The sequence below is a fragment of the Monosiga brevicollis genome, genomic scaffold (genome assembly GCF_000002865.3).
Source record: "Monosiga brevicollis MX1 MONBRscaffold_26 genomic scaffold, whole genome shotgun sequence".
Lineage (NCBI taxonomy): Eukaryota > Choanoflagellata > Craspedida > Salpingoecidae > Monosiga > Monosiga brevicollis.
In genome coordinates, this window is record NW_001865063.1 from 415615 (window position 1) to 434397 (window position 18783).

The 18783-nt window shown below is 54.4% G+C and overlaps 3 protein-coding genes across 3 annotated transcripts in view; 1 reads left to right on the plus strand and 2 right to left on the minus strand.

Moving 5' to 3' along the window:
* Nucleotides 1–1781: 1781 nt before the first annotated feature.
* MONBRDRAFT_11120 (uncharacterized protein) lies at nt 1782–2858 on the plus strand (the record flags this gene model as incomplete). The annotated part of the gene is made up of 1 exon (XM_001748850.1): nt 1782–2858. One exon carries the CDS (start codon nt 1782–1784, stop codon nt 2856–2858), a length of 1077 nt encoding a protein of 358 aa, XP_001748902.1.
* A 2590-nt stretch (nt 2859–5448) lies between these two features.
* On the minus strand, nt 5449–6781 carry MONBRDRAFT_38501 (uncharacterized protein; the record flags this gene model as incomplete). Its single annotated transcript, XM_001748918.1, has 7 exons — nt 6629–6781; nt 6476–6531; nt 6308–6392; nt 6141–6198; nt 5804–6019; nt 5590–5687; nt 5449–5473 (listed from the first exon to the last, which is right to left on the minus strand). Coding segments are annotated over exons 1-7 (681 nt in total), but the record flags the coding sequence as incomplete, so codon positions are not given.
* A 137-nt stretch (nt 6782–6918) lies between these two features.
* Nucleotides 6919–18783, minus strand: part of MONBRDRAFT_28472 (uncharacterized protein) — a gene marked incomplete at both ends in the record, with an annotated part of 17300 nt that continues 5435 nt past the window's right edge. Inside the window, 24 exons of the mRNA XM_001748919.1 lie at nt 6919–7104; nt 7208–7252; nt 7354–7493; nt 7590–7696; nt 7848–7993; nt 8133–8176; nt 8290–8408; nt 8527–8658; nt 8790–8917; nt 9024–9076; nt 9153–9261; nt 9497–9684; nt 9757–9860; nt 10067–10172; nt 10408–11030; nt 11064–11740; nt 11959–12064; nt 12220–16682; nt 16849–16953; nt 17114–17146; nt 17261–17331; nt 17801–17957; nt 18056–18330; nt 18434–18545. Coding sequence (XP_001748971.1) covers nt 6919–7104; nt 7208–7252; nt 7354–7493; nt 7590–7696; nt 7848–7993; nt 8133–8176; nt 8290–8408; nt 8527–8658; nt 8790–8917; nt 9024–9076; nt 9153–9261; nt 9497–9684; nt 9757–9860; nt 10067–10172; nt 10408–11030; nt 11064–11740; nt 11959–12064; nt 12220–16682; nt 16849–16953; nt 17114–17146; nt 17261–17331; nt 17801–17957; nt 18056–18330; nt 18434–18545 — 8229 coding nt within the window. The remainder of the gene's footprint in view (nt 7105–7207; nt 7253–7353; nt 7494–7589; nt 7697–7847; nt 7994–8132; nt 8177–8289; nt 8409–8526; nt 8659–8789; nt 8918–9023; nt 9077–9152; nt 9262–9496; nt 9685–9756; nt 9861–10066; nt 10173–10407; nt 11031–11063; nt 11741–11958; nt 12065–12219; nt 16683–16848; nt 16954–17113; nt 17147–17260; nt 17332–17800; nt 17958–18055; nt 18331–18433; nt 18546–18783) is intronic.

Consider the following 18783-nt stretch of genomic DNA (forward strand, 5'->3'; position numbering starts at 1 on the left):
TTGCAAGACCCAGGCCCAGGTGATTGTTTGTGATGACAAGCACCCAGCAGAGACGAAGCAGGACCGCCAAACTCCCCACGACGGGAAATCAAGCCAAACCCAGAGATACAGCCAAACCTCGTTGAATGAATGGAATCAACCCCACAAAGCAAGACACGAGGTCAGATGTTACCGTGTGTGTATATGTGTGTGTGTGTTTGGCGCGTTTGGTGCTACTACAAGACGAGAGGATGCACGTGGTGATGCCCTGTGTGAACAAGCAAAAAAGGGCAGCGCCGTGCGCTGAGCGTTGAATGTGTGAGGGAAGGAGAAGACGGGGGAGAGACACACGAGGCTTATGGGCTTGGGATCAAATGGCGGCGGGCGATGCCAAATTTAATACTTTGACGGCGTACGGGCGACCAATCGCCCCCCTTAAGGCCTTAAGGCAGTATGTTCAAGTTGAAACCTACCCTTCTCGTTGAGAAGGACATGCGCTCTCTAAGGGCAGGGTGTGTCCCTTTGCGAAACGTCAGGTGTATGCACCGTCCATCAACAGCGTGAATGATGATCCCTTTGGAAGGATCAGAGACAGATGCGTGTAATGAGGGCCTGTGTGCGCCCATGCGTGTCAGCGGTACCGGCAGCACTGCATCAGCGACCGCCATATGACTCGACGGCAGCAAATCTCTTCACATATGGTGTTGTTGTTTTTTTCAAAGGACTCTACTCAGATTTCCGGTTTTTCACCTTTTGATACTTTTCAACCGTTTTCCCTTTTTTTTCCCCTTTCCTTACTGATTTACCTTTGTTTGAATCCTCTTTGTTTCATCCCAACACACACACGCGCACACACGCACATGTTTGCTCCTACAATGAAATGAAACCACCGTTGCTTGGTGTGAAAAGCCAAAAGTGGATAAGCTTAAGGTTAAGGAATTTATTTCCACCCGTCTCCCCCCCTCCTCTCTCTTCCCATAAGGCATAAGGTAGCACAAGGTATGTGAGGCATAAGCAGAATAAAGGGGGAAAAAAAAGCCGTTTGGTGCGGTTTGGAATGAGTGTGTGTGTTTGCGCGTGTGTGGGGGTCAGTAACTGCATTTCGAAGGTGAGCCTCGGACCAACGTGGACCAGGTGCGGAGGATATGCTGCCTGCTGCCTGCTGCCTGCTGCCTGCTGCCTGCTGCCTTGTCAAGAAGAGGGTGCTTCCCTGCCGTTCTGGCTGCTCTCCGTGCCTTCCATATCAAATGATCGTTCGGGGAGGTTATTGGTTGCCTGGTTGTTCGGCTGGATCTGGCGGCAGTCTGGTTGTTTCCATGAACGTTTGAGTGCGGGTGATCTGCCATTTTGATCGTGTGCCTCGAGTCCTTGCTCAACGTTATTCTCCCTTCGTTCGTGCGCTTTGTTCACAACACCGTCTCGGCTTTTTGAGCGGGAGCGTGCGGCCTAGAATCGCAGCGCATGCCTTTTCATTTTGTTGTTGGGTTTGATTTATCAAGATGCAATCGCTCAATCTGTTATCGTTGTCGGTACAATTGCTTTGCGGTGTCAAAGACCTTTCTGAATCATGCATGATATGATGTTTTGTAAGCTGGGCGAGCATCTTCTTTCATCCACAGGAAAGACTCAACCGTGCGTGTGTGTGCGTGTGTGTGTGTGTGTCACATTGTGTCGACTCAGCTTCTAGTTGCCTTGATCCTCTTGACCAAAAGACCCGATGAGCCAACTCATTTCAATAATCTTTGTTGTCGCTTTCCGTGTCATGGCAGAGTCCGGAGATCTTTCCTTTGCCTCCCATCAAAATGCTTCTCCGTACTGTTCTGGTTTTGGGCTTCCTCGCCACACTGGCGACAGCCCGTGATTCCTGCTCATCGGAGAGCTGCACTGGCAACGAGTTGCTTGGCAAGCCCTATTCCCGCCGCCGCGCTTGTGTTGAAGAGCAGCTGGAGGACTTTGTTATGGACGCCATTCCCGTTACAGAGACCTTTGATGACTATGGCATGAGCAAGACCTGCGACATTGCTCAGATCCCTATGCGCAACAAACCCCTGATCATGGAGTCGAATGACAAAATCATTGTGGCTGGTGCTGACGCCACCCTGATCCTGGATGCCAATGAGCCCGGCTACTATTCGTTCCGTCGTGACGGCTCTGCTGGCATGTCTTCTGACTCGCTTGTTAGCATTCTGCCTTATATGGTGTTGGACGATTCTTGCTGCTCTGAGTGGAAATTTGTGCCTGACACCAACAACACCGACTTCATCACGCTTGTTTGGGCCCGCATGTGCGACTATCAGGATGTGGATGTGCCCATCTTAACACAGGTTTCGATTCACTTCTTGGGTCAACTCTTTGTCGTTGAAGTGTCTGCTCCTTTCATGTCCACTTATGCTACTCTCTTCCACCCTGAGGAACCTGAGGCTGCCACCTACTCTCCTGTGCCCCGTGCGTACGAGTACACACCTCCTAATATCTCTGCCACTTTCTACAGCGCAAATGATACAGATAGCTATGCCCCTGTTCCTCCACATTCTTTCGTGGTCGGCTGGGAGCATGGCTATGGCACCAATGCCCATGTGGCCATCATCGGCAGCCCTTACCAAGCCAACATGGACTCTGTTGTCACCTATGTCCAGCCTCAGGATGAGCGCCGCGGATTTGCCGGCCCTCCTCCAGGTTCCATTGTCGCGTTCACGGGTGGCGCAAAAGAGCTGTCTTACATCGTGTGGCCTTTCCATGGCCCGGCAGCCGCCTTCCAGCGTACGCTCGACTTTGCCGACAAGAGCTATTTTGACAGCCTGAAGGACAGCTGCCCCATCCTTTACAACCTTCTCAAGGACAACTGGATTGTTGAGCACGAACAGTGCAACCTTGCTTAAGCTATGGTCACGTTCGAAAACAAACTACCATTTCAACCCAGGGCGGTTCTGCGTCACATCATTCGTTCTGCCTGAGCGTAGCTATTCTGCCTTGATCGGTTTTTCTTTTTATTCTTTTTTTTTTTAATTTTCTCTTCCCCGTGTATCGTGGTTCTCTCTGTATTCACTCTTCTTCGGCGAAGGGAATGTCCTGAACTTTCAAGAAAATTTAATTTTTGCTTTGCAACAGCACGCTGTTATCCCTTCGTTCAACCCTCGCATCTCCCTTGAAGAAAAACTAAAGAGAGCTGCAGTTTTGTACATCGACTCACACAGCACCTCTGAGCGACGCCTTTCTAGCTACTCGATGAAGAAAGATAACCAGCGCCCAAGCGAGTCTGAACCTCAAGAATTTGTTGAAGTATTCGGGCTTCACAAAGACCCAGATCTTGAAAGTCAGTTTGAGTCATGTGCAAAAAGGTATAAGTGTCAATCTCCTCCTGCTCCAAAATACAGGCGCTTTCATGGAGACCCATCGCATGCAAATCTTGCACATGGTCAGCGCTACCCACACTGCGCAAGGATACCGCCTGTGCAAAGCTGGTTGAACCGGTGTGTGCGGCCTGATTGGCGTTCGTGTTGTACGGCATGCTAGCAGACAGACTTGTGGAATCACCACCATGGCCCTCAGGTCGCGACTCTTTTTCAAGGCCAGCTCGAACCTGTTGATTCAGATTCTTCCAACCTATTCCCATAGCAGTTCAAAGCAGCAGACACAGAAAGTTGAGGCTGCTATATTGAGCGATCTTTGAGAGGGATTGAGCAATACGGGATCACAAGGATCTAGCAAAAAACTAAGAGGGGTACTTGTAAGCACATGCGCGCATTCAACATACGATACAAAGCCGAATCGTGTCCCGGCTTGGGCATGACAGGTGGTGCACGCATTGCCAACTTTGGCACGGGCTGAAAAACAGGCTTGCGCGCGACTGGCAATTTTGGCGTTTTCAGAGGAAAAGGAGTGGAGCGTGCGCTTGAAGCCGAGCCTAGTCTTGCTCGCCCCCCCTCGTCCGGGCCCCGTGAACGCGAGTGACTGTCATTCTGCGGAGCAAGGAGCTGCTGGCGAGCGTGGTCCAGTTCGCCACTCGTGGGACGCGACGAGCCACCTTCTGCGTCAAAGGTCTCAAGCTCCATGTCCACAATGGCACCACGTGAGTGAACCCGTGAGCCGTGGTTTGAACCAGGGTTCGACGCTGGGGGAGAGTCGAGCGAGGAAGAGGCATCCGAGGCCGTCGAGTCATGCGAGGCCAACAGCTGGGGCTCTTTGTGTAACATGGATTTGAGGCTGAATCGGCGGCGACGGGCGTTCTTGGAGGGTTGGCGCGTAAGCGGAGGTCCTCCATCCGGCAGCGGGCTGTCAGGCGGCGCCACTGGCGCAGGGGGTGGAGGTTGTGGTGAGGGCCCTGTTGTGGCTGTGTTCGGGCTTGGTGTGACGGGCGAGGACCGAGCGCTTGTAAAAACAAGCGTAGGGCGAGTCCCATTTCTGTTACCGCACAATGAAGCAGCCGCAAAAACAACAACAACAACAACAACAACAACAACAACAACAACAACAACAACAACAACAACAAATCGTGAGACTTTGAGTTCAGCAATATTGCAACGGCTCAAGGTGCTCACGAACCACCGGCAGTGGGTTTGATTCGGGCAAGTTTTGCGCACTTTGAAGTAAGAGAGTGGCGCCGTGCATAGCGGCGAACGCTGCTATTCATGACCACAAGCGCCGCGGGTTGACTTGTCACCTCGAGGTGTTGCGGTGACTTGGATGAGGTGGCGGAGCGGGGTGGGGGTGGAGTCGCTACCAGCCTCTCGCCCTCGGGTGGAATCGACAATGAATTCTAAAGACGCGGATCAGGCATCGCGCTCAATCAGCTGTCATGATCAGGATTGCCAGGCCGTCTTGCAATGCAATATGTGCACTAGAGAGTCAACAGAAGATCACAAAAAGGTTTGCTCAAGTCGCTTGGCACCACATACCCGTCGCGAGGCAGGGCGAGCTTGAATGGACGGAGCAGACCTGTCCAGATTCAAGCCGGCATGAGCAAAGGACGAGACAGCTCGCCAAGAGACAGCTCGCCAACATTCACAGCACGATCCTCTTGGGATTGATCAACATCAGATACCTGGATTGACGGCTCAGGCGCCGCGCACGCCGCGAAAAGCCCATGACGCGTAGCAAGGTCTCGTGGTGTGGCAGATCAAACGTTGGGGATCTGTGAACGAGCATGCAGGTACATGGGGCAAGGGTTGATTTGAACGGGAAGAGGTCCTCAAGAAGGGCTGGAAAGGGGCAAAACTTTGACGCTGTCTATAGGTCCGACGTACTCAGGACGATGGGCGAGACTCATGCGCTTGATGAGGTGATCAACCACCGCAGCCCGACCATAAGCCGTTGCAAAAGCCAGGGCGGTCCATTCGGTGGTATGCCAAAGGGCAGTGGCTAAAACATTGGCTTGCACATCATCGACTAGAAAGCGGACGACCTTCAAATGGCCGTACCAGCTAGCCAACATCAGCGGGGTCAGGCCATCCCGAGCCCGAGGTTGGTCAAGGGACACGCCAGCTGCATGGAGCACCTGGAGGAGGACATTCGGATATCCACGGAAGCCCGGGTATGAGGCTGTTCCCAAGCGATGCACCATGGCTGGCGCGCGTCGTGTGGCCAACTGAAGAAAGTGACCAAGGGCGATACCTTGAGCCGATCGAGATTGTCAGCAGAAGCTGCGCTGTGTGGATCGCAGGTGCATTTGCCGCGTCGAGCACCGCAGCCCAAACATGATTTGTGACCATCTAAGCCACAAGATCGGGAGCGGAGTGGCAGTAAAATGAAGGAACCAGGCTCCGTGAGCTCGAGAGGAGCATGGTGATGGATCACATATGGTTTGTGGTTTTCGTGCGATGCGGACCTTTGCAGAGGAGTTTACTCATATCAGGATTGGCCAGAAGGGCATGGCGACTAGGCTGCCAACCAAAATTTGTGGTTGTGGCTCGTCGAGCCCCAGCTCGTAGAAGGGCCTCGGCCACTTGCTGGTGTCCACGCAATGCTGCAAAGTGCAAAGACGCAAAGCCTGCAAAGCTTTGCACGTTTGGACTGGCGCCGGCAGCGAGTAGCTGCTGCACCACTGAGGGTACAGAGCAACGCAAGGGTTACCGTGGGCTATGAGTTGGTATTCTTGCCCTTGGAAAATCAGACATACCCCCCCGATCTGTGCACGACGTAAGGGTCTCAACCCGCCGACATACCAGTAAGGTTGCCAGCCGCAGCAGCCATGTGCAATGGCGTGAGGCCATGCGCAGAGAGCTGAGCGCCAACATAGCATAAGCGGGGGCAGCTGAATGAGATGTTCTAGCAAAGCATTGGCCAAGTGCTTGACCAAAGGATTCAATGAAGTCAAGGCGTAGATACAAACCATTTCCAACGGGGCACTGCATGCCAGGAGATGGCCCACAAGGCATTCGTGCCCTGCGTGGGCTGCGCGGTGTAGCAGAGTTTGCCTTGGAAGGATCAGTTTTGCTGGTGAGCCCACCACATAGAGCAATGCACTAGGCAACGGCAGTCATATGCAATAGCACCTTACCCATGTGAATCAACCACAGAAGGGCTGGTGAGCTGTTTCGTCAGCTCAATCGCTTCCTGGTTCCGGAGGGAGCCATCAAGCACACGCGGAGAGCGTTTGATCGTGAGACGGAGAGAGGGCAGGGCCAATGTGCACAGGGGCGAGCGAGCTTACCGGACCATCCCCAGCAGCCAGGATCGCATCCATGATTCGCGTAACCTTCTGTAGTGTGACGCGATTGTCGTCTCCTACAGCAGTGCCCTCAAGGCTGTCCCGGCTAGGCGCCCGCAGCCGGGCACCGGGACTGGTCGCTGCCATCGTGCAAAGGCTGTTGTTGTCGTCGAGAAATGCCAACGGATTTGTTGTGTCATTTCCGAGATGTAAATTTTAATTTAGAGACCCTTTTTGTTTCGGAGGGGGTCGGCGCGTATATGTGGCGTCTTGTACTGCCAGGTCTGTAGCCCTCAAAATCGTTGTTGTTGTTGTTGTCGTCGTCGTCGTCGTTGTTGTTGTTGTTGTTGTGATGGTGGTGGTGTTGGTAGTGGTGGTGCGTTGAAGGAAACGTCTTTCATCGACATGAACTTTTCTCGGATGGCGATGGTGGAGAAAGCGAGAAAAGAAAAATCAAATTTGCACACGGTGCCTGAAGACTAAGGTAGGTGCGAAGGGTCAGGCGTGCCTGACGGCCTCACGGAGAAAAGCGAGACACGGGATCAGTGTTTCAAACAGCATGCAATATGGCAGCTAGTCCACCTTTTCCGCCTCCCGCACAGCCGAAGAGGACGCGGGCTGCGCCGCCTACATGTGCACAAAGGGTATGAGCCGCCACGAGGTATGCCTTGCAATGTGGTTTAGGACGGTGTGCTTGTGAGGTGCGCGCGCGGGAGGCAAAGACATACCACAGATAGCGACACCGTCTCTAGGGCACTGATACAAGTATTGAGTAAGGTCATAAAAGGAAGGGCATTCCAGAAGTGGATGGGGCAGCGCGTCGTAATCAATAGATGTCCGTAGGCCCCCCCTGACATGGGGCCATCGTCTAAAGAAAGCAGCAGACGTCAACGGATAGAAAGCACGGGATTAGGACTTGGGAGATGCTGTCACAGGCGTTGCCTAGTTTGGGAGCAGGACGTACAGAGAGCGACGCGGCAGGCTACAGCCTGAAGGGGAATGGTCAAGAGCTCGCAGAGGTTGGAGGCTGACCACGACCACGCAAAATGCTTCAGCAGGAAGGGGGTCAAGCTACAAACGGTGAAAGGGCAAAATCAGCGCATGGAGGACGACGAAGCAAAGGCTGAGATGCGGGGCTACGCACGCGCGAAAGAAACACAAAAGGAGCAGGACAAAAACAAAACAAAACAAAACAAGCAAGCGAGTGAGGGCGCTTTGGTACCTCGTTGGTTCTGAGTTTCCATCAACAGGCGGCGGGGAGGGTTTGCATGTCTCCATGCCAAAGCGCACAACAGAGAGAGCCAGGCAACGCATTGCGGTAAATTGGACTCCATAGAAAAGTCCCAAAATGCCGCGTTCTGCCACAATCTGGAAATCGAACCCGGGGGGATGAGCGAATGAGAGACGCGGTTCTGATGGATGTGTATGAGCGAACGTTCCTTCCGTAAATCATGAAGAAATCGGAACATGCGCGAAAAACATGGTCATCAGGGTGGGGGTGGCTTACGCTACGGTAGGCGGCAAACAGGGAGCTGGCAGAGCCAGCCGTGACTATCACGAAAGGCAGCAGAAAGGACTCGTGAGGCCGACTAAAAGCCAACGAGTTGCACCACAAGGAGCCGAGCACGTGGGTTGTTGGGAAAGTGCCTGGTGGATTGACATACATTTTTGGCAGACCATGCGGGTTTGAAGCATGAAAATGGGGTGCACGGCCATGTAGGCAATGCTGCCGGCCACGGTACCAATCACAATCTTGCGGAGCACGCGATGCAATTTGCCATGTCTGGTAGTGGGCGTATGGGAATGGGAAACGGGGGTTGTAGCGTGAGCAAAGGGCTCGCGCGAGTCTGACTTCTGAGGGTCGGTGCTCGTGGTGGTAGACACAAGCTCTGTTGTCGTACCGGTTTGGTTCAAAAGGGCCAATGATCATGTCCATGAGGTTCGAGGTCTTGTGTGACAGCCAGGGCATGACGAGCTGAAGGATGAGATCACGTGTACAGCCAACCAGAGCGCCGTGCCACATGCTGGTCCATCTGAAAAGAGAATGCGAAGGACAAACGCCACAAAGGTCATTGATTCGAGATCAACATGACCAGGAACCATGAAGAACTTGAGCCAGCGTCGGCCTGTGAGGCCCCGTCAAGGGACTGCGCGGGGTTCTTACCCGCCGGCATAAAAGCGGGCCACATGGATAATGTTTCCCAAGGAGTTGAGGGGGCGAGGGTCCTTGGGCAAGTCCGGGCTCGCGTCCAACAAGGTGACGGTATTCTCAATCGGGGACACGAAAATCAGCTGTCCACAACCGGCGAGAACTTGCGTGAGGGATGTGTACTGAGACGACAACCGTTGGGCTTTGCCACATCACCTCTTGCAGGTGCGCAGAGGCAAATTATCTTACACGTGGCAGTTCCTTGATCGCAGCCCAGACGATGCCGCGAACGGCCAGTGCACCTGAACGGGCAACATTCAACTTGATGAGCGCAAATGAGAGCGGAAAAGTACACAAGCCAAGGTGAAGTGGACGTACCGAGGGATTCAAAAGTCACCTCACTGGGCATGGCGCCCATGCGATCAAAGGCTCCCGCAGGGCCCACTGGCGGCGACGCCATTCCCGTCGGCAAGTCCATTGCAACCTTCTGCAACAGCACACACACACACACACATGATGTGTCAGTCAGCCACCTCTTCGGCATGGCGGTCTTTTGACAGAAAAAAGAAAAGGACGACCCGCCATGGATAGGCCATTCCTACACCCGAACCTCCCTCTCCCTCTCATCCTCTCTGCACCGCCGCCTTCCCATGCACACCGCCGCCGCCACCTGCGTCGCCGCCACCTGCGTCGCCGCGTGATCGAACCACTCTTCAACTCACAGAAATGTAGAGAATGTAAAATACTTTGTCACTCACACAACAAATTGTTGCAGAGAGAGAACAGTCGAGAACATTTGTTGTGACCATTTCGCGTAGTATTACGTAATCGGCCATCGGTTCTGCCTGAGATCTTTGCTCGTATGAACTGGCTGTCGAGCCCCTCTGCCATTGGCGAGGTCGGCATGGCTCTGGGTAATGGCCACAAAACCGAGCAGGATGCACCAAACGTGAGAGTCAAGATTTGGAATGTGATGGCTCACCATTGCGACGACCACCACGATCATACGAGCCGCTAGGGTTGCTGTCTTTCACAACGGCAGGACAGACGCGAACGTATAGATTCCCGCCAACGTTGGTGATGTTCCTGTCAGCTCGTCATTGTCCTGCAGCAGAAGACTCATGACGCGCCGGGCAGATCGTGAGACGCGACCTCCGACCGCAACCGACGCGAACAATACAGGCCGCTACGCTTGTTCTCTTCCACGACGGCAGACATACGGCAATGCAGAGATCCCCGCCAACGCTGGTGATGCTACCGAGACCGTCAAAATTGACCCCTCGATGTTTTACGTGTTGGACTTGAAGAGACTATCGCCTGCGGTGTCGCTTCGTTGAAGGATGATTAACATTAGAATATTGTTTAGACGAGTGAATTTGGCGAAGGCATCCAAGGCACCTGTGTGCCACATGAGAGGAGAGCTGAAAAACGACCACTAAAGAAAATCTATCTAATTGACACAATCAATCTACGTGCATTTGTTTCTACACACTGAGCCTAAACCACTCCATAACCTACGAGCAAGCCGCCTGTTGGAACAAATCACCCCACCCGGTTCCAACAAAGGCGACCAAACAGAGACCGTGAGGACGAGCCCACAACAGCAGCACAGACAACCCCATGAACGACGTACCTTCAGTGGCAACGTAAAAGCGGTGGTCTTCCTCGGCCACCGCAAGTGCTTGTATGCCGCAGATGCCTGTGTCTGGAACCGAGAAGTCTTGCATGACGTGACGTCCAGATACGCTCCAAAGCTCGTTCAGGTCATGGGCTCTGAGAATGGTGACACCGGCATCAGCGTTGCCCACTAACAGCCCACAGTCATTGGCCAGGTTGCGGTAGTTGATATAGGCCAATGCCGTTACTTTGCTTGGGCTCTTCCAGCTTGTGACTGATTCGCCGTTGATTGTCACAATTTCGACAGCTGCCGCCGGAGATGTTCCACCCTGCGCGCGCGCGCGACCCACAGCAATATCCCCGGTGATGGCTGAGACCGCAAGGGCTGTGATCGTTTCATCTGGAGCCGTCAAGAGCACATGAAGTAGACTGAGTTGATGCAGATCCCAGATGAAGACCCGTCCGTCCTCGTCAGCGGTCACCACAACGCCAAATGACGTGCACATGGCAATGTGCACCATGGGTGCGCCTCGACCGTACAGAGATCCCATGTGCGCGAGTGAGACTTGGTTGTTTGCCACATGGAGTTGAAGCACGTGAACCACACCGGAAGCGCCGGCTAACGCGGCAAAGGCTCCACTGCTTGCCAGTGCACGCCCGCCATGATCATACCATGGTAAATTGCAGCCGGTTGGGTGGCCTCGTGCGTCCAACACGTGCAGGTTGCCATCCCAGCAGTCGGCATCCAATTGGAAAATTTGGCCATCCCGAAGTAAGGGGCAACGCAGGCGGCGATACACCTTAATCACGCGCCCGGGCAAGAAAGCGAGGTGATGTACATCTTTGTTGACGGTCCGACGCAAAATTTCACCAATGACCTTGCGTCCACCAACGTGTGTCAGGTTCACGGGCCAATTGCACGCACTGGCCAACCGGCGAGGATGTGCGTTTTGAAAGAGCTGGATGGGTGTTTGTCCAAAGTGCTTGGCTGAATCGAGTACTCTTTTCCGAAGGCTTGGGCTCTGCTCCTTCTCGAGGTCGACGACGCCCTCGTAGCTTGCGGCCACGAAAACATTGCTTGCTTCCACTGCTGCTGGCCCGCGCTGCTTGGTGCCAAAGATCAGGTCGATCCACTCATGAAGATGAGCCGACACGTAAGGTGACTCAAGGGCCCGCATTTGCAAGTAAACAAAAGTACGTGGTGAACCACCGGCCCAGGGCGGGAGACAGACATCTTCCAACACTTGGCCATCCTGTCGACGACCCAACTCGTAATGGTTGATATTGCGCAAAAATTCCGGCAAGGTAAAAAACTCAGGGATGAGCTCCTTGACGTCCGAAGAGGAGCGCTGCGTGCAATAAAAGGGTCGATGGGAGTAAAAAAAAAAGGTGCAGAGGAAGAAACAAAGAAAGGACATGAGCAAATTTTCAAGCTTAGAAAAAAAAAGTCACACAACCTCAAAGTCAAGAAGCTTTACATGGCAATCGTTTCTTTACTACTGTCCATGCCTTGAGACCAGCGTGCCGACGGGACATTTCGCAACAATGACAGGGTAAAAGGCTTTACCTCGGAGCAAGATAGCCAAGTATCGGCCATGTCATGGAACATGCGGTCAGGGATATCCAGTTTGCCACCTTGCAACTCGACAGCCAATTGCGTGAAAGGTTCCAACCTGAGCAAACACCAGTAATTTCCACATGCTGACATGAAAAAACACCTTGCCACGCGCAAAAACACCACATGACCCCCAAACTTGAAATACTTTAATAACAAGGAGTCCAAGGCAAGAATTTGAAGAGCAAGCACCACCTCATTGCGATCGCTTACCGTGACATGTAGAACAACACAGCGGCGGCCGACGAGTAATGTGTGCCGTACATGAACGGCATGGTGTTGATATCAGGTTCTTCACCCCGAAGATGTGCCATCTCCAGTTCCATCTCCCAATTTTCCTTCAGGTCTGCGTAGCGCCGCAAAATCGACTCCAAGCGTTGCTCGCCCAGGGCACCCATGGGTTTGCTCAAGTCACGAAATACCTCCTCATTCTGCAGATCGAGCCGCGCCGACGTGTAGTCTCTTAAAACGTGTGGCATTACAGGGTACTGTGTCAGGTCGTTAAAAGTACGGCCGGCCAAGGTGTTGAGGTGCATGAGGTACTCAAAGTTTGAGATGTCTCCACGTATCCATTGCTGTGTGATGGCCGATCGTGGCTGACGATCGTTGCCCGAGACCCGGAACACGGATAGTTTGGGCGTGGCATCTGCGTCCTCTGATCCGTTGATTTCCATGACTGTCAGCATGCACAGCGATGGCAGCTTCTGTTGCATAAGGCAGGTATGCGCTTCGCGGCAAAGCTGCGACGACCCAAAAGCCAGCATCAGAGTAACGCCCGAATCAAAGAAAATCTCCAATCCGACATGCTGAAGCAGGTAGCGCCGTCGTAGCACCTGCGTGATGCCTGCGTAGGGCCAGCAGGGCAGCTGATTGGGGTCGTGGGAAAGCGCAGCTAGTTCTTTGACTGAGCGCAATTGGGTGAGGCCGGGCGCCTTTTGCTGTGTACGATTGATCTGAAAGTAGAGATGGCGATCACCAAGAATCACCTCCCCGCTCAGAGATTCGTATGGAGTGACGATTTCGCAGGCCAAGACAGCCTGAACGCGCTCGTGGGGCTGCATGCTGCCCATGTTGTCCTCGGCGGCCTCTGGCACGTCCGTGCTCTCCGTAACAGTGCTGCGCGGGTCGATACTTGTACTGAGTCCGCCCTCGTTAACGTCAGTTCCAGGTGCAGCGGCATCATCGAGCGTGCCGGCGCCGCGGTGCTGATGATGCAGATAAGCCAGCGAATTTGCAGACACGGGGGCGAGGGCAGTGGGGCAGAGGAGCAGTGGTCGCAGTGTCAATGCCTCGGCACTGGATATTGCGCCAGCGTGGCCACGCTGCTCCACCAATGCGGCCAGCCCGCGCACATCCATCTGCCCTGCGCTGCAGGTCGGTAAATCTTCCATCGCTTCGACCAAATGCAGCAGCTTGGAGGCGGCTGCCAGCATAGGATCCTCTTGTGAAGCGTCAGTAGCCTCGTTGCCGAGCACTGACGCACTGCTGCCAACATGTGCGAAAGGCCTTTCGAGCTCTGCTGTCTCCTCGTCCACGGGAGCTAAGCACGCCGTGCCTCGACGCAGGGTGCCTGCTGTCAAGGTCAGGGGGGTGTCTGGCTGAGGAGTGATGAGACTCAAGCCACTTGCAAAGCGAGTCGGGGTCTGAGTCAAGCTAGCCTCAAGTGACCAATTGCTAGTCATGGACTCGTTGACGAGCCGAGTATGCTCAAGTGCGTCATCATCAGGCGATTTAGCACTAGACGCGTTTGCTGCGTGCGTGGCCAGGGCCTCATCCGCGGCAGGGTTTCCTGGGTTCTCTTCCCAATAGTCATGGGCCCGATTGGCCATGTCCACGGCCACACGCAGGGGTTGCAGCTTGCGGCGCATGCGCAAGAGGCCCTCACGCGGGTCCAGCATCCACTTGCGCCCTTGTTCGGGCCGATACCAGATGCTGCCCGGCTGCTGAGCACGTTCCTCGATGCGATGCCAGAGGGTCTGGCACAAGTTGAGCTCATGGCTGTGGTTCGTCACGTGTTCCAGGTATGCCTTGCGATGCAAATCGGCCAACTGGAGTGCACGCGTGACCATGGCTGTGAGATGGGTTGTGATACGACGCTGACCAAGCAACACCTGTTCCACGCGCTCTGCTTCGTCTGCCGCGCGTGCCTCAAGCCAGTTTTTGCGTGCCAGCTCGATTTCAGTCGAAAAGGTTTCGTTCTCCGTGAGACGGTAAAATTTGAGGTACCATCCACCCCGCGTGGCGCCTAGCCGCGAACCATCCAAATCCACGGCCCCCTGGAGGTTTGGCTTATGGTGGCGAATCACGTAGCGAAAGGCAAGCTCACACTTGTCAAGCATTACATCGATGCTATGAACTACGGCATCAGCATCAGGGCTTTTGTCAGGCAGATCAGGATCATCTCGTAGGCGGCGTAGACGATGATAGGCCGAGTGGAGCGATTTGAGCACGAGCACAAATGATGAGTCAAAGTGAACGAGGCGAGCCCACAAGCTGCCACTGGCTGTCAGTTGATCGATGCCGAGACCAAGCTGCTGCAAGCGCTGCGGAAGTTTTTGCCAGATGGGCTCCTGCAGAGTGGCGTCCAACTCGCGATTGGGAAGGAGGTCTAGATGCAGTAGCCACAACAGAAGGCGCAGCAGCTGTTCACTTAGCATGCGTTCCACCACGCGGGCATCAGCATACTGGGTTGAGTTTCGTGGCAGAGCGTGGCGTACGACACTGCTCGTCCCCAAACCAAGCAATGCGCGCACGTGATCAAGCATGTCCTGGAGCCAGCGGATCAGAAGCCAGACAAAGCCGTGATCCGAGAGGGTTGACCAGTTCTCGCGTAGCACATCGCTGACTACCATCCACGAGGCCTCATCACTATCAGGACCGGAGGTCATGGGGTCGGAGGAGTCTGAGGCAAATGTTGCCGCCGCGGCCACAGTAGCGCAGGCTGCGGCCACTTCGGCGCTGTTTACGAGGCTAGTATCAGGTAGCGTAGCTGCCACTCCCGAGTCGTAGAGGACAAGATCCACAGCCATACCACAGAGAGTCGCCACTGCTCCATGGAGTGGCACATGAGTAGCCTCCACTTTTGTCCCCCGCCCCGGCTGGCAGATGGCAGCTTGCATTTGATCCAACAAAGTCAGAAGCATTGAGCGCTGAAGGTGCTTGGCGTGCTCATGCGGCAGGCCCCACACAGTCAAACAGTTGATCATGCTCTCTAATCGAGCAAGACCCGTGGGTGCTGAGCGGGGTTGGAGCAACAGTGGGCCAACGTGAAGTGAGGAGAGCTCGGTTAAGAAGGTTTCGGCAACGATCAGCAGGGCTTTGCGGGCTGATAGAGAAAAGCAGCCCACGTGGCTAACTGCTGAGCTGGCCGGTGTCGAGGGCCGCGAACGCCACGAAGGCTGCTCGGCATGAGCTGCACTTGACGCAGCGGCGATTCTTGAATCGGGGTCCGGGTCGTTAGCCAGAAGGTCCGCGTCCAAACTAGCATTGGCAGTGGGCGATCCAGACTGCACATTCTCGCTGGGACTCGGGGGCTTGGAAGGAGCGCGCAAGGTTGCAATGGTCAAGATCTCGCACAGGACCGCGACAATATTTGCATTGAGCAGGGGCTCGCGTAGATCATCGCGCAGCCGCACGAGGTGAGTCAGTGTCCCTAAGGCTTCATGGCATAAGGTGGCATCCGAGACCAAGTGTGCAAATAGTGCTGCAATCAGATGCGCTGCAGAGCCGGCGTCAGTTGCGCTCAAGGGCTGTGTGCCCTGCAGAGCGTGCTCGACTGGTTGACCGGCACTAGAACTCGTCGCAAACGATTGCAGATCCTCACGAGAGCTGCGATGTGAAGAAAAGCTGGGTCGGGAGGGGCTGTTTGCGGTCGATGGGACGCGCGACGCTGATGTCTTGGTCGAGGCGCTGCGGCGCAGGTCGACGCGTCCGATAAAGACATTCAGGGCGGCCATGAAGATGGGACGCGTAACAACATGCTCTGTGAGCTGCTTTGCCAAAACATGAAACCCCTCTGCGCGTCGAAAGAGCTTGGTGAAATTGGGGAGTCCGCGCTGCAGGCAAAATATGATCAAGCGCAAAACCATCAAACGCGTTGTGGAATCTTCGTGATCAGCCATGGCAAGAAGAGTGTCGGGAACGAAGATAATGTCCAGGTTTTCGCGAGACAGGACGTTGTCATCATATCCCGTGCGGCACAAGCAGTCTAGCACGAGAGACAGAAGACCTACGCGCACATCCACTGCGTCAGTCGGCCCGGGCGAATCTGTATTTGAGGGCTCAGAGGCGTCCTCCGTATTCCCTGCAGGGTTGGAGTCTACATTTCTGTATGGCTGGTCATGCGCGTCGACATGACGATCCGTGCTGCTTGTTGATGATTGAGACAACAGAGGAAGTGGGGAGAGGCGGCGCCGCAAAAGAGTGGACTCGATGGGATCAACCATGGCTGCTTCGCCCGGCTGGCGGCTGGCAGGAGAATCGGGCTCAAAGTCGGAACCTTCCTCTGCGATGGCAGCAAAGGGCGAGTGCTGCGACCACCCCAAGTTTGAGCGTTTGATGCGACGTGGCGGGCTGCGTGCTTTGTCCGAAATAGCACCCAGACCAGCCATATCCGCATCAGGGGCAGTTCCTTTCTCAAAAGCCCCGGAAGGTGATGCCCACGAAGTGGTGCCTGACTGCGGGAATGTAGCCCATGCCGATTATCAAGATGGCACAAGCAAAGCGTGAGTATCTGACGTGCCAACAGAAAAGGCGAAGAAAAGGAGTGGCAGAAAACAGAGAAAAATGGTTGGATCCACAGTCAAGAACAGTAGCAAGGCATATCAGCTGCATGCCACATACCCTTTGGGCTCGTGGCGAGGGCGTTAAGAACGAGAGACGTCGCTGTGAATAGCCAGATGCAGGTTCATCTGCCTCGTCCTGATCCTTGTCATCCTTGGAAGATTTCTACAACACAAGCCACGTGCCCGGGCATGAGGCGCGAGGTGCATGAAGATGAGGTCAGCTGATGATGTGTCAAACAATACAGTCACTTGGGGCTCCTTCCCTTCTCACACCACCGCCACCACCGGGGAAAAGGGTGCCATGAAAGCGAGCTTCTACCCACCTTGGCCCGTTTCCAAAATGTGCCCTCTCGAATCTAAGGGATATGCATGCACATTTGGGCAATTTGGGCATGAGTGCATAAGAATTGAAAATTTTGTGTTGAGCGGTCCAAGTACAGCCAGGCAATCACCACGGAAGCCGATCACACCTTGAGTTTTTGTGCTGGGTGGGTGGCGGTAAGAAAGTTGACGAGAGCGCGGAGATCCTCCACCAGCTCAGCTGGAGACTCCAAGATGATACCGCGGACGAGTTGAACATAGGCATGGGCAAGCTCTTGACTTTGAACTTGCGCTTTTGATTGCCACTCAAGAAGCAGGGCGTTTAAAAGGCCGGCACTCCTACATGGGCCCCAACATGTGAGATATGTACGGCCAAGAAGCAAAATGTCGTAAGTCGTGTGAGCTCACCGATACTGCATTGAGTTGAGGTGAGCAAAGGAGCACAAATCGCCATTGACAAGCCGAGCCAGCGCATGAACACGGTACAAGCGAACAGTATGAGGCGCACGGCGCCAAATGCGTGGCTGCATCAAGGTAAACTCCAACAGCGGAACGTTGCATACAACGGCTTCGCGATTGATCCAAAGGTCTTGGCCTGGGATGGATGGGCCCCCAAAAAAGGCAATGGCGGGTTGTTTAGTGATAAGCGGCGAGCAGATGTGCAGGCATGCGATCTCAAGGCTTCATACCAATCGATTCCTTGTTTTGAGAGCCGCTGTAGTTGACGCAAAAGCGAAGTAGACAGCGCAAGAGGGCTTCTGTCAGTTCGCAGCGGGATGACGCCAAGAAGTGACCCAGAAGCCTGTAAACGTGCTCATTTTTGGACTGGTGCGCGAGGTGTGGATCCTGGCAGGCAATCAAAGGCAAGAGCAGTGTTGAACGTAAGCAAACAGGCCCATGACCAGCCAGCGTTGGCAGGTTGTGCAAACGTCCTATCAACGCACTTGTTCAACGACGGAGAGAATGGTTTCGATCAGCTCAAGCTGATGCTCGCCTGAGGGTGCTGCATCAGCAAGCAAAAGTAAAAGTGCTTGAACGCCACTGAACTCCCCCAAGGCACGTAGCACGTCACGGCGATCGCTGATAAGGGGCTGCAGACCAGCTGCCTGGTCCAGCAAAGTGCTCTTGGTGTCAGCTCCTTCATCGACTTCGACGGTTTCGCGCAGCGAATCGGTTTCCGAGAGCGTTTGTTCGCCTGCAGAAGCTTGGGTGCGAGCCCCTACACATTCGATTATTGAGTTAATGAAAAAGGAACGGCAAGGACGATGCAGTCGTTGAGCCTCGCAGCATGGGGTAAACAGAAAGGTACCCAAACCACTGACCAGTGTCACTCTGCGACCCGACGATCGAGGATGCGACAGATGTTGTGCGCGAAGCGAGCCTGTTGTCCTCTGAAATACCCACATTCATGATTTGATTTGAGGAGGCCTGGCGCTGAGAGTCCACGTGCAGAGCAGGACTAAACGGCAACAGCATTTTGTCTGTGTAAGACAACGCCCCCTCAAAACCTTCAGGTGCTCGTGTGAGTTGAAGGGCATTGCTTTGAAATGAAGCCCGTCGCGCCACAAGGGCTACATCCCGAGGCCAGTTGGTAGCTGATCGACTCCGACCCTGTCCATGCAAAGGAGAGGCCGAGGGTGTGGTCGAATCTTCATCTTGATTGGCGTGGCGC